Below are 15,684 nucleotides of genomic sequence, written 5' to 3' on the forward strand. Positions count from 1 at the left end.
ATCCAAGTATAAAAACTGTTGAAGATTTCCACGCCATATCCCCTTGCGCGGCGGGAACAACCACGCGCATCGAAGGGATAGAACTAAAATCTTCCAAAAAGCTAGTTTTAGATGTTCAGCGTGAGGTGCTCTAAGTGTGACTCCATGCGCTACCTAGTTATCTCCTGAAAGACACGTAAAAACATTTGAATCAGTATAAACTGAGTGAGTTCACAAGTTTTAGTAACTTGATAAATCGTATCGCGTCATAGTCTTGGTAAAAATCATTCTATAACATAATTCTGATAGCATCATTGAAACACATGCTTAGTAAAGCATAGTTCTGATAACATAATCTGATAAAATCGTTCCGCGGGTTACGCGTGAACATTTCTGGGAACTGTGCTCGTCTGTGTAAGTGGCGCTGCCACTACGAGCGAAACAAGTAATACTGTCCCGCGGGTTACGCGCGGACATTTCTGAAAAATCGTGCTCGTCTGTGTAAGTGGCGCTGCCACTACGAGCGAATAATACCGTCCCGCGGGTTACGCGCAGACGTTGTGCCGGAAAACAAGGCGCTCGTCTGCGTAAGAGGAGCGACCTCTACGAGCGGGCTCAAACCCATAGTACTGCCCCATGACCATACTAGGCACTCGTCTGTGTAAGAGGTGCGACCCCTACGAGTGGGCGGATCAAACCAGCAGTCCCTACCCTTAGAGTTCCAATGGTAAAATGATCACTTACTCGAATTCTGGCGCACATACATCGTAAACCAAAGATAACCGTTTGCATTGCTCATCATGAAACATAACTTAAACACATAATCGCTTGCATAGCTTGTAAGTATAACATGATAAATCGTAATTTAAGTACGTGTCCCTCGCCCCGAAAACAGTTTAAAAACAGTGAAAATAGTGAAAATAGGGGCTGTGAGACTCACCTGTGGTTCTTGTTAAGGGATTAATCGAGATTCGGGTTTTCTTGGTGTTGGCCTTTGAATTGAAGGTCTAGTAACAGGATCGGAAATGAAAACAACGGATGCTTGGGAGATGATTAGTGCAAGTTTGCAGTTCTTAAGAGAGAAGTTTGAAGTGTGTTTGGGTGATAACTTAGGTTACATATTTATAGGCAAACTCAAGGGAACACAATCCCTTGCTTTAGGGGATTGTAATCTTTTCATATCTAGGTGTAATGATGATAAAGTATGGAAATTATTATTATTTATTTAAAAATGGAGTAGTGGATAAAAGATTTTGATTTGATTTGGTCAGGACATGCAGGTCTGGGGTTGGTGAGAATAGGGTGGCTGACAGTTGACTTTTCGTGTTACAGTGTGCTTTTTTTTCCAAGTACTTTTGTCAGTGTACAGTAAAAAGTGGAAAATCTCTGAAACACGCTACTGTTTCCTTTTGGGCGGGAGTAATCTCCTTACGTCTGGAGAATAGACTGAGTGTTCTGTGCGTATCACTTTATGCGCATAGCTTTCTGCGTGAAGGACATTTCTTTGCTGCGGGTAGGTGCGTAACCTTCTCGCAGTTAGGGACATTGAGTTTCATTTGTAGATTCTCCAGGTGGTCTTGGTATTTCAACATAGTGATCAGTTATGTTGAAGTCAATTCCATCTTGGAGCTTCAGACAAACTAGCTCTCAATGTTCCCGCCATGCGGGGAGGTTAGTTCTCTTCCGCACGCGCATAAACGATTTAGGATGCACCCGCCTTAGCATCATGCGGGATGGTCAACCCATTAGACAACATAACGTTAAGGTACATGAAAACATAAAGCCAAAAACATTCGCGCATGGCGCATATAACATATGCCCACGCTGGTTCTTAACATGGCGCGCTCGCGCAGGGCGCACATAACAAATGCACGCGCTGATTAACATGGCGCGCTTGCGCAGGGCGCACATAACAAATGCACGCGCTGATGCTCGCGCAGGGCGCATATAACATAATTACCTAATATTTAGGTTGATTACTTAGTTTAAGGGATTGGGAATTTACCGGGTGTCACATGAACACCCTTTCAGAAAACAAACAAAGACATTCAACGGAAAATAAGAGATGAGAAACGCTAAAGAGCCTATGAAAGGGGAAGAGATACATGACGAGGTCAAAAACATTAAGAATGAATGGGGAAATGGATCAGAATCTCTAAGTGGGAGTAAGAGAAAGAGGATAACCCAACGCCGCAACCATATTGGAAGAAGTTCAACATATGGTACCAACGGCTCTGCTATAGGAAGCATTTATTTGTCCAACATTGTATTGATTTGATGCATGTTGAAAAGAATGTGGCAGAGAGTATTTTCGGGACGTTGCTGAACATTCCTGGTAGGGAAAAAGACAGATCGGTTGCTAGAAAGGATTTGGAGTATTTAGGGACTAAAAAGGAGTTGCAACATAAAGCAAAAGGCAACAATACATAATTGCCTACAGCATGCTTCACATTATCATCACAAAAAAAAGACATGTTTCTTGAAACATTGTATAAACTGAAGGCTACACTAGGGTATTGTTCTAACTTCTCTAGTTTGGTGAATCTTAAAGAAAGGAAGCTACAAGACCTTATATCACATGATTATCACATGCTTATGCAACAGTTTCTGCCCCTTGCAATACAGTCCATCATGCCAGAACCAATGAGAAATGCTATAATCAAGCTTTGTTTTTTTTCAAGTCAATTTGTAGTAAAGAAATCATCGTAGAAGAGCTTGATAAGATGCAAGAAGAGAAAATAGTTACATTGTGACTACTGAAGAAATACTTTCTTCCTCCATCATTTTTAAATGTAATGGTTCACTTAACCGTGCACCTTGTTAGAGAGATGAAATTATGTGGGCCGCCATGCTTTCGTTGGATGTAAACCTTTGAAAGGTGTATGAAGGTTATCAAAGGGCATGTGCGAAACAAAACTTATCCAAAAGGGTGCATTGCTGAGGAGAAAAATGCGGAAGAAACAATCGAGTTTCTCAGCGAATACCAAAAAAGCATCAAGAGTACTGTTGGTATTCCACATGATAAGCATGATGATAATGGGGAGACAATTCCTGTCACAGGCGCTAAATCAGTTGAAGTTTCTCCTGATCTCTTCAAGAGAGCACATTTCTATTTGCTGCAGAATACGCCCGAAATAGCGTAGTATATCGAGTAAGTATTACTAACATATATACTCTAGATTAAATATATATATATATATATGTACTAGTAGGAGACCCACGTGATGCGACGGGGACAACAACATACAACACGATATTCGTTTTTTTTTTTAGTTTTATTATTCCTATAATATACAATAGTTTAGTAATGTTTTAATTTGTAAGTTATAAAGTGATAGCTAATCACCGGTAAATCACAAGAAATTGGTAAGTGAATTGAAATAGATAGACTACAAGTCACTCGAGATACAGAAAACACCACTCGATTAAACCGTAGGGTAGTCTAACACGTGCTTAGGACACATAAATCACCACCTACACTTGTAATTGGGTTCGAAAGATCACCATTCAAGTTGACAAACTTGAATTAGCATTGACGAATCAATTTTACTCAAAATACATTGACAAAAAAATTAATACACGATATTTTAATCAAACATAAACTTCATATTCATTCATTCGAGCATTACATGTGTATGTGATGCGGCGGCAAAGCGCAACAATTGCAACATGATACTTGTTTTCTATTCGTTTATCAATCCTCTATGTGGTGATAAAAATATGTTTACGGGTCAACCTTTATCCCATATTAATACAACCGTTTGGATGCCAGCCATATTCGACTCAGCCATATTCGACTCATCATCCAACGCATCCAAAAGCATACCAGTTTTACCACACCTTTGAATTTTCAATACTTGATTAAGATTTATAAATTGTTTAAAATATAACTCATAAATCATCATAATATGTGTAACTTTTATATTACCTCTTGCTTCTTCTAGTGAACATATAGGTCATCAATATACTCCACCACAGCCTCTACATCTGCCGATGAAACCGGGTAATTAACAGGATAGACAAATTCAAACTGTATATTAATTTTTAATCATAATACAAAGAGTCAAATAGAGAGTTTTAAAGCATCATAAAAATACAATAAGTTGAAACATATTATATGGCAAATTGGCTTAGTTTTTTTAACAGTGCAGTACTAATAAAGCAAATTTAGGTTTTATAAAATAATACTATTGTTTAATGAAATTAAAATTGCTTCGTAACTATTAAAACTTTGTTTTGTACGAATTTGAGTGGTTACTATATATCTAATAATGAACTTTATTTTTGATAGGGTGTGTAGTTTTGACACTACAAAGGGTGTTTATTTAGAAACATAAGAGAAAAACAGACGCTTGTTCCACTATAAGTTAACTAGGAGAAACCAGAGCAAACCGAATTCGGATAAGTTGCATAATTACTTATCAATTTTGTATTAAAATTGACCATCTACATTTGATTAAAAATATGTGGAAGGATAAACACAAGGTTTAAAAGGACGGAAATGAGCCTTGAGGCGTTTTTCGTTAGACTCTTAAGGTGTAATCCTCGAGGCAGATAGAGGCGTAATCTATAAACCCACACTTTAACAAAAAATAAACATTGTTTATTTCTAGATTAAGTCACTTCATTAACTCATAGCTTCTTTGAGTTGCGGTATCCGTTATTTATTTCCAGATTAAGTTAAGCAATGCAGTAACTAAAACGCAGATCTCAAAAATATGCGTGTGTGTAAAATGGTTAATAAATAAATAACCAGATTTAGATTTTGTGTAACCGATAATCAAATCATGCATTCGGTTTAAGTTTAAAACGAAATTACCAATACAATTGAGGTTTGAACCAAATTACCAATTCAGTTGCGATATAAACCGAACCAGAAACTGAATTTGTAATTTAGTTCGATTTAGATTTAATTGGTTGCAAACTGAATAATTAATAATCCTAGCTAGAGAATAGATTGTGAAACATTTTTTAAGGTATGGGGTCTTTAGGACTTGATTTAGCCCGTACGTTCTTAGGTCAACCAGAAGCTGCAAACAAGAAAAAACTATTTTCCTACAACACAATCAATACGCTTAATGTACAAATAATCTGCATAAAATACATGAAACAACCAAACAACTAATGACTAAATGACCTATAATCAAATACAATAATTATACACACAATAATAATCAAACATATCGCCACATATGGCTCTATTGAAGCATATAGCCCCATATATGGCTTTGTTAAAACATTTAGTATTTTATTTTTAATATATCTAACACAAAAATATTTATATAAATAAAAAAAGCACATAACTAAAAAATTGGGTCAAGCATAAATTTTTTTACGATCAAATCCCTAAAGGCCTAAACTTTACAAAATGATTTGTTCATTGATTTTCAAAAATCCAAGGTTTAAATCATTGAAAACAAATGTGCTTATTTGTGAGATCAGCAAAAGTTCTTAGAGTTTCTTCAAAAATGGCCTAAAAAGAAATTATAACCCGGGCAAAAAAAGTGTTTCAATCAAACCAACGCAACCCATTTCTACCCGTACCAAAAGTTTCCATTTAACTCATCAAACAAACCACCATATTGTCAACTTTCTGGAAACAACTTTCAAGTTCCCAAAACAACCCTTAACAGAAGCTTGGAAACAGGTTTTGTAAGAAATGAGTTTCAACAAGTCAAATAACTTTATAAAATAACTTTGATAAATTGTATAGGTATTTAATTACTTTGACAACCAAACATTTGCATCATATAAAAGAAATGCTTGGAAAAAAAACTTGGTTACAGCGTAACAGATTTGGACATGAGCTCATCATGGTCCGATATAAAAGGTGAAAAACAACAAATACCTAAAATTGTTCTTCAAATTTATCGTTAGGCGTGCTTCGAACTACAAACAATCAAATAAATCATAGTCATCAATCGGTAACAATACAAATGTTTTGATATAAAGGAACACATATTCTAAAAGCAAAATACAAATGAACATAAACCCTAAACCCGAACAAAGCAAAACAAAATCAAAACCTCCAAATACATATTACCTCAAGAAATAATCAGAGATGCACCATTGAGACCGCCACAGACCTCATCTCTTTGGGTGACCTAAACCCTAGCCTGGCAGGAATAATAACACAAAGTTACAGATCGGATCGTAATCGGTGATGTTTTATTGAAAATTTTGAATTTACCTTATTCATCAAACAAGAATTGTCAACGGGTTTTGGTTGCCAAAAAGGACGGTTTCACTGCTGGTCTTCAGAGTTTCTACGGCCACCACCGTTGTCTGATTGGTAGCTTCGATGGAAGCACTTAATAAAAGAGAACACTGCTCATTCATCAATTTCGTGAAGATTTTTCACGGCTTGAGGCTACTTCATTTTAGGCTGGAGATGCCTTTTTTTTAATATGTAGAGTAAGCTTAGATGAGATTTAGGGTTTCTGATAAAACTTTCCACCATCCACCAGTTTATACGAATGTGATTTTGAGAATTTGAATTTTAAATTTTCAGTGACCGCGTCTTTTGTTGACGGCCAAAAAATTTCATATGCTAAATTACTTGTACAATGTGCTGAATAAATTGTATCTCTTAAAAATCAACTTTCTCTTTCATATATGCATTATATATAGTTAAAGATATATATATATATATATATATATATATATATATATATATATATCACAATATATTATACTCCTACTCGTAGACAACACAAGACCTCTTTGAAAAACCAAATACCTTAAAGTTTGGTGACTGGTTACGCGACAAGGTAGATCAATTTATTAAGTCTTCTATAACTGTTACAAATATTTCATAATTTCTGCAATGTAGGTGAATTTAATACTTGTAATGAAATTCAGGTTGAAAGAGATCTAGCGGTCTCCCCATGTTCTATATTGGAAACCGTAAAGTGGATTGCACACGGAGCACACCGCAACGTATATAAATACAACTCATATGGCATCAACGGTTTTGAATTTCATACAAAATATCATGATGGTAGAGTTTATCAAAACAGCGGGGTTGGTGTAGAGGCGGATGACATGCACATCAAAAAAGACATCATGACCTATGGACAAAACTTTTAATTTGGGGTTTTGCAAGAGATATGGGTCCTAGATTATTATACTAAAAGAATTCTGGTCTTCATGTGCCGATGAGTTGACCGTAAACATCTCAAACATGATATTCTTGGTTACACGTCGGTCGACCTAAACATATTTGGACACAAGGATGATCCGTTCATATTGGTCTCGCAAGCACGCCATGTGTTTTATGTTCAAGATCAGCTGGATAGAAAAAAGCATGTTGTCCTCATGACTCCACTCAAGAATTATAGACATTCGTATGACGAGGTCGATGAGGAATTTAGTATGGTAACTTTACCTCATGAGGGTAATAGATTACCAAGTGTACAGCCAAATCAACTGCTTCGTAATGAGTCCCCGGATGATTATTGGAGGCCCGGGAAAAGCCTACAACTATTCGTAATGGAGATTGAACCCTGCATAGAACTGCTGATTCAAAACCACCAGTTATATATATTGTTACAGAACTGTTGGTGAGGTCATTGGTCATCAAAGAATATGTGCAATAAGTGTTGTTTTTACAGTGCACCCACAAAGAACTATTGCTTACAATAACTGAGGGTTCCAGAAGACATATTATGGCAATGGACACCTATGTCGGGGTTGTAGACCAGTATTATTTTTTCAAACCCAACAGTTGTATACATTGATACACTAGTTTGTTCGCCTAATTAGATATCAATAATGTTTAAATTTAGTTTTGATACATGATATCACCAGTCTTTAATTTGTACTTATTAATTCAAAGCAAATAAATATTGGTTGTTTATTAATACTATTACTACTTATACAGGCCGGTTTGTTGAATTCATTTCATCTTTTGGTTATTTTGGTCAATTGGTGTCAAGTTCAAATAGAGGTGCAGGTCTATTTCATTTGGTTAAGTTCAAACCGACATTAACTAAATACACACATTCAAACATCAAGTGTAATGCTGAAACCAAATAAACAACAAATATAAAATACAGCATCATGTTGTCACCGTTAATCCACTTTATTTCCATGCAGTGACAGTCATCGTCAACACAAATTTTAATAGAATAACCAAAATATATTAATTATATTTATAGTTAATAATTAATTTACATTACGTTATAAAAAAACTAATTACAAATTAATAGCTAAGACATACCATCAGATTCCAGATCTAAATCTAAATCTATATCTATCATCTGATTCTCTTCTGGATTAGTTCTTGTACGAGAGGGCATGATCCTCTCCCACATGTCGTCCGAGGTGTAGGTGGAGTCCTTAAACCTTCGTAGGTGAAGGTTCACCTCAGTATGGAATGCCCCATAAATGGACACAACCTTGAATTCCACTCTGGAGTTCAACCCAATCCATACAACCTCGATGCCCCTGGCTTCCATCACAATGCTGAAATAGTCAGCAGTGGTGTATCCAAGAAACCTAACCATTCAGTTAAGTTGTTGGTAAATGAAGGTTTGAGGGTGGACATAGTCCACATACCTCACCCTTTGATTCTTCCGGGCACCGGAATCAAAGTGGAAAACGATGGTGAAGAAGGTGGGGTCGTAGAAGATGGGTGCAGCCTCACCCCGTTCTTGTACAATCCAACCTGCAGCCATTTCCGGAAAGTGCTAGATCGTGGATTGTGATTTGTTGGATTGGAGGCGATGGGGGAAATAAGAAACCCTGAGTGGTATTTAAACACCATCAGAAACCGGTACATCTCCCTGAGAAATTGAAATTGGCGGCACAAGGAACTGGAAAGAAAATGGCCACTCGTCAATTCACCTTGTGGCCATTAATTACTTTTGGGCACACTTAAAAATATTTAACTACAACCATTTATCACTTATAGCCACACATAATAAGTGTATCCGTGACAATAACAAACTTAGGAAAAATAAAACTAAACTACCCTTTGGTCACACAACCTCGTATAAGTGGCCATATGTTTTAAGGTTTTAGCCACATTACTAATAAATACAATGGTTGTTCGTCATATTTCGCCACATTATTAAAAATGTGCCAAACAAATGTGACATTAGGTCACACAACTTAATATAAGTCGCTATATTTTTTACCTTTTAGACACATCTCTCATCAATACAATAGTCGTTCGTCACATTTTGCCACACTATTAAAACATGTGGCTAGTTAAATGTCATAGTTTTCTCTTAGAGTGTGGCTAATACATGTGTTTTTGGTCACATGTATCAACGATCAAACAAACTATGACTGTAGGTCACATTTCATCAAACATTTTATAATGTGGCTAGCTTATGTCACAGTTTTTTTTCAAAGTGTGGCGAAAAGTACCTGAGTCGGTATAGAATGGTCATATGAAGAAAAACATGTGTGGACAAAACTAGTCTGGAAGGTTTTCAAACGCGTTCAAAGACCTTTTAGTCACACATTTAAGTCTAAGTGTGGCAAATCGCCCAGACCACATGTGTGGCTAAAAGTCGTTTTTCAAGTAGTGGTTTGGCAGAAGTTTTGGCTTTGGCCTCCAAAGATTGTTCAGTATTAGCCTTATCGGTAGTATTTTTATTGTTTCTCTGCATTATTGTCCCAGAATTAACGTGGTTCTCCATGAGAGTAGTGGCAAGGGTGATTGCATCATGGAGGGTTTGAGAAACACGACTCAAAAATAAAGTTTTGGATTTGCATCACTAGACCAGGATCGATCAAGAGATGTGACCAAATGGAGGACCACAATTCTTAGTTCATGGAATCAGTTATTGTGTTGTTATCCCTACCTTCTTGTTTGAGTTCCTAAACTCGTCCCATTTCAAGGCCATGGTTCGATCATAAGTTCCTTAACTCGTCCTATTAAAAGGCCATGGCAATTTCCACTCCTTGAGTGTACTTCGCTTCACTCCATTCCACCAAGTAAGAGCTATTAAATCGGAGACACTCGAGGCATATGTTGTTTTCTTGTCCTAAGGACATTCGCAATGAAGATGCTCTCCATGCGTTCAAACCACTGAAGAAGGGTCGTAGCGCATTCTGCCCCAACATACTTAGGATGGCTAGAGGTGGTGAATTGTTTATAGCCTATAGAAGCAAGCAACAAGGTTAGTAGTTGTGGGTTAGGTGGTGGTGGTATTGACGGTTTGGATTTGGGTAATGAGATTTAGGAGAGTTGTGGCTATCCCTTTGGAGACGGTGAAGCCATTATGCGGACCGAGTTTTCGGTGCGACAATGATGGTTGATATGGTGAGAAGACATACTGCAAGGCCAATGTAACATTCGTTGTTTTTCAAACCGGAAACCCGACACATTTTAAAAACTTGTATTTTTTGGCCCGCATTTAACAAATAATGCGACGAATTATTATTATTTATATCATATTTTTCGTTAAATTATTTGCTTTTAAATTACCGATTGTGCAAATTTTAACCCCTACACTTAGGTCAAGCAACGTTTTATCTGCATCCTAAACTCCAAGGACCAAGTTGCGAAACATTTAAAACATTTTATTATTATTATCTTTTTCTCTTTATTTTTCCCCTTCCCTCACCGACGACAACATAACCCCCCCCCCCCCCATCTTCAAAATTGATCCCCAAATCTTGGAATTGATTCGTCAAATTGTTTCTTGTTCAAAGCGAAATCAAAACATATGGTAAACTCTGGTAATTGACAACTAAATCCTAATAAATTCGTTTAAATTGCTTTAACTCAAACGCGGACTTAACCGACCTCGTTACCCTATATAAAATCGTCCATAACACAATTAAACTGACACACCCCATCCTCATATCGTCTCTAAGCAAAACCCTAAGTCAATTTCACTTGAGAGGCAGCTATGGTTTCATTTTGATTTAAGTCTTGGCCGTAAAACCTAGCCCACGGTGTCATTCAATCCGTGCTTATAACATCTAATTGTTGGATGACTTATGGTCGGATTTGCGTGCTTAATTGAAGCCCTCTGTTAATTTCAAGTGACAGAGGGCAATCGATCATCAATTTAAGGTTCATGAATTAGGGTTTATAAATATTTGGGATTGATTGGGTTTTATCTATTAGTATTTGTTATTTCAATATATGAACGTGTTAGACACCAGCCCAATTGGTGCAATTGAGTTAAGGCTCTGGCTTGGGAGAGACCCGGGTTTGAGTCTCTCCTAGCCGGGTTTTGTGTATTTTTTTTATTTTTTATTTATTTTTTTATTTATTTTTTTTAATTTCATATAATTAATTTAACGAATATCATAAAAGCTAATAACCTTTTTCACTCGCTTTACGAACTAAACCCCGTAAAAATCCAAAGATAATTTTTTCGTTTAGACGTTTCTGTATATGTAAATACATATAACTTATTATATATCTAAAAATTTATATATACTTTCTAGTTGTACCCAGTATATATTTTTTAAATAAACAAATAGTTTCACTCATCCAACGAGCCGAACATCACTAAACTTTCAAATCAAGTTTTTTTAAACACGTGATATATATATATATATATATATATATATGTTTTATTAAATTAGCATTTCATTGTTAAAATTCGAAAAGTAATATTTAAATCATTTACGCTCTTAATTCAACTTTTTGCAAAATTAATATAAAATATACTTAACGTTGTATCGATTCCAAATCCTTTATAAACCCACTCTATCGTGTCTAGTTCGTTTATTCGTTTGGATATTTATTTTGTTTGTGCTCTAAAAAAATAGGACAAATTTTTCAGGAATTCTCGCGTGACCAATCAATTCGCTTAAGTCGTCAACTTGTTACCGCCTTCTATATTTCATGTCATTTTACATACCCCTTTTTATCTTTTTCACATTTTGGGGGTAGCATGTATATCGTGTTTACTTTACTTATGTTTTTTGACCGCACCTATTCAAGCATAATTCATTATATGTTTAAGTGTGATGATTGCATGATCTATGACTATGTTGTAACACCATGTAAATTCCCATTATAGAATTAAGCCAAAAATGCCAATTCTTAAAGTATATGGACTTAAAATAGAAATTCTGAAAATCTGGACCCATCTCGATACGTGACGGGACAATTAAAGAGCCATCACGTTACGCGATAGATCTTCACTGACATCGATTGGTGGCTTCGCGATACGCGATAAACAGATCCATAGGATCATCGCGTTATGCGATGACCTTATTAAGCAACCGGGTACACGTGTCCAACCACATATCAACACGAGGCACGTTTTTACAGGCCAAGTGTCAACACGTGGCGTTATCATAGAAATTGAGGCGGCGTGATACACGACGGCCAGCAATGAACACTATCGCGTACCGCGATAGAGTGAAAAATTCACCTATAAATAGGAGGTTACATGATTGAACCCCATTCATCCCAAAACACTTTCATTCACACACACATAAGCCTAGGGAAGCGTGCCCCGATTTCTACGACGAACCGACGATCCATTTTCTCAAAGTACATGCAAGTATTGAAGTCCAAAACGTGTTATCATTCATTCAAGCGTGTTCATATCAAGATCCTACCCGTCAAGTTGTCACTCTTTTCTTGTTATTATTATTTTGAGTACTCGCATTAAGGTAGGAATTATGTTTAAGTTATTCAAGTTATAGCTTAGACATTAGACGAGACTATGGCCTTTAACGTTGAAAAGATTTTATAACATTCACAAAGAGTTTTCAATAAATGTTACTTCTTTACAAAGTAATGTTAACAAAGTTATATTTTGACGGGCATGTAGTAACTTAATTAGAACAAAGTAACCTAATTGGGACACTTTTGAAACTTGATTACTATTCTATGAAATTGCCCATTCATTTAACTATTGAATAACTATATTATTTATGGGTAAAGTTAGAAAAAGGGAGACAAAAATGAGATATTTGAGAAGGATTTTTTACCACACAAAAAAACCCTTAAAAATAAATTCAAAAAAATAATAAAAAAATCCTAACTCAAAATATAAATAAATAACGAAAAAAATTAAAAAACAAAAATGTTTCCGCCATCATTCCCGTTTAAAAAAAACTAAAAAAATTACAAAAAAAATTGACGAAAAGACACAATGGTGTGATCAAAGACACAATGACGAAAATGAACAAAAGATACAATTATGAGTAAAAAAAGTCACAATAGATCGCAACATATTACACAATGCCAAACAAAACAAAACACAATGTTGAGTAATATAACATAACATAAAGAAAAAAAGACACAATGTCAAAGAAAAAAAAGACAATCAATAACTAAAATAAAGCACAAAATACAATGATAAACAAAAAGACACAACTTTTTCACTTACGATTGTGTTTTTTTATGAGAACGAGAAAGACGGTGGAAACATTTTTTGTGATTTTACTTTTTTCGTTTTTTTATTATATTTTGAGTTTTAATTCTTTTATTTTTAATTTTTTTAAGGGTTTTTTTGTGTGGCTAGAAATCTTTCTCATCGTTCTCATTTTTTTTTTCATATTTGTAGAATAACTTGACCCTATTATTTATAACTATTATAAATATTAATTTCACCATAATTATATTCGTCATTTACCGGTTAAAACAATTTAATCAGATTTTAGTTCGTTGCTCAATGTGTAACTTTCACAAGTAATAACTAGTAATAACTGGTCACCTATTTCCAACACTATTTTATTAGTCTTCCAAAAATACATAACAGATTAGTGACGAGAGTTATCTAAGTAAAAGGAAAATTGAAGAAACGATTTGTGAACCGACGAAAGTTTTGTCTGAAAACTAATGACGGCTGTATCCGTAGAAAACTTTCCGCGGGTGAAAGTCATTCTTTCTTGTAGTGACATCAAGCCATCGTTAAGCACGTATTCATTTGCGTTAATGGATCGTACGGTTGTTAAAAATCAATTATATTTTTTGGTGTAAAAATTGTTAATAAAAGCGGCAGTTTCATGGAAGGTCACTAGAGCAGGCCCATAGTTTCCTAGCCACTTGCATTGTTTCTTTGACCATGACCAAATGAGGATCATGCTGTTACTATATAAGAGTTCACTTGGAAGACTAAGGTGATCACTACATCCTCAAAAACTTGTTGAAATATCTTAATTCTTTTTTAATATAACTAGGGAGATATATGATGGCTAGAACACCGCGTGTTGATAAAAACGGTTTGAGAAAAGGCCCGTGGAGTAAAGAAGAGGACGATAAGCTGAGAGCATACATATCTAGATACGGCCATTGGAACTCGCTTGAACTTCCTAAGTTTGCCGGTATGCATACCGTTTTGTTATTCTCTTACAGGTGTTTGGGATAGCTTACAACCGTACGCAGTTCCATACGCTATAAAAAGAAACAAAAAAAATATTAAAAAAGAAATATTTTTGAATATATCTGCTTACTTTAGAAATTTTCTTAATTTTGGTTAATCTTGATTAGGTGTGTCTAGATGTGGAAGGAGTTGCAGATTACGGTGGATGAATTATCTCCGTCCAAACATCAAACATGGGAACTTTACAAAAGAAGAAGAAGATTTGATAATGAAAATGCATAACAATATTGGCAACAAGTATGACATGTTTTTTTTAAATTTAGTTTTATATGTACCTTTGACTCTCGTGTTTCTAATGACAAAACTTCTTGTTTATAGATGGGCGAAGATTGCAATTGAATTACCAGGACGAAGCGACAACGAGATAAAAAACTACTGGCATACACACTTGAAAAAACGCGTTAAAAGTGATCAAACTGATCCGGAAAATATGCATCGTGAAACCAAAATCCAGACCAACCCCAAAAATAATTTTGTGGAAAGTTCAGATATAGGAGGCCATGATGAAGTTGAAGCTTTATGTGCATCATCTTTAGAATTATCATATACTAACACGCATGAGTATCCCAATGAGACAAACTCATCACCATTAACACCATCATCTTCTTCTACAAGTGTTGAATTAACATCCTCCAAGTTTAAGGTGCATGATAGTTTGATCTCGAGTAGCGGTGATCCAGTACAAACATATAGCGATGAATATGATGATGGGAACTTCTGGACAGATCCATTTTTTGAAGATTTAGATGTTGTGAACAATGTGTTCATGGCCCTGAGTGATAGTGATGAATTTATATGGTCATCTACGGATTTGTATTCCGAATATCATAGCCAATTCATGATGTGAAGATCTTCATCGGCTAGTATTTAACTATTTGCTATAACACACAATGATGTACACAATTTTCTCGGATGAAATTAGTTATATGTTTTTCTTTTCAAATTTGAGTAGGAACTTATGCTATACTAATGTGTTGTGGAGAGGAACATTCTATTCGATTTTTTAGGCGCCTGATATTTATTGTTTACAAAATATTTGCGGTTAAGAACTTGAATACTAAAAAACATCATCATTTGCGATCGAAAAGACAGTCATCATAAAAACTAAATTTTATAGTAATGCTTTTTATTTAAAACACACTGGAGTCGCGATGACTTGGGTTATTTAGAAATAGAGAGCCTTTGAGGTTTCCTTTCCTTGATTATTGACTATACTACATTCAGTGGCGGAGCCATGGTTTTTTTCCTAAGGTTTTGGAATTTTCGTTGCTCTACTTTTTCCGGCGTCCAAGTTTTCAGCCTGAGATGGGTTGGGTTGGTCATTCGGCTAAATAAATAAAACGTAATATCATTATCATAACAAATATGCATCATCACTGTTTTCGGTCCC

The 15,684-nt window shown here is 35.5% G+C and overlaps 1 protein-coding gene across 1 annotated transcript; it reads left to right on the forward strand.

Moving 5' to 3' along the window:
• The first annotated feature begins 13,860 nt into the window (after positions 1 to 13,860).
• On the forward strand, positions 13,861 to 15,148 carry LOC143628310 (transcription factor MYB15-like). The gene is made up of 3 exons (XM_077097939.1): positions 13,861 to 14,235; positions 14,402 to 14,531; positions 14,613 to 15,148. The coding sequence occupies exons 1-3, from the start codon at positions 14,100 to 14,102 to the stop codon at positions 15,139 to 15,141; spliced, it is 795 nt and encodes a 264-aa protein (XP_076954054.1). The 5' UTR covers positions 13,861 to 14,099; the 3' UTR covers positions 15,142 to 15,148.
• The last annotated feature ends 536 nt before the right edge of the window (positions 15,149 to 15,684 follow it).

The sequence above is a fragment of the Bidens hawaiensis genome, unplaced genomic scaffold, assembly GCF_021521415.1.
Source record: "Bidens hawaiensis isolate Kalapana, Puna unplaced genomic scaffold, B.hawaiensis_p1.1 tig00004868_1, whole genome shotgun sequence".
NCBI classification, from domain to species: Eukaryota; Viridiplantae; Streptophyta; class Magnoliopsida; order Asterales; family Asteraceae; genus Bidens; species Bidens hawaiensis.

Bases quoted from the DNA above. Each gene is read 5' to 3' on its own strand.
- LOC143628310 (XM_077097939.1), top strand. From the start codon at position 14,100: ATGATGGCTAGAACACCGCGTGTTGATAAAAACGGTTTGAGAAAAGGC. The intron at 14,236-14,401 runs GTATGCATACCG...AATCTTGATTAG, and splicing joins TGAACTTCCTAAGTTTGCCG to GTGTGTCTAGATGTGGAAGG. The intron at 14,532-14,612 runs GTATGACATGTT...TCTTGTTTATAG, and splicing joins CATAACAATATTGGCAACAA to ATGGGCGAAGATTGCAATTG.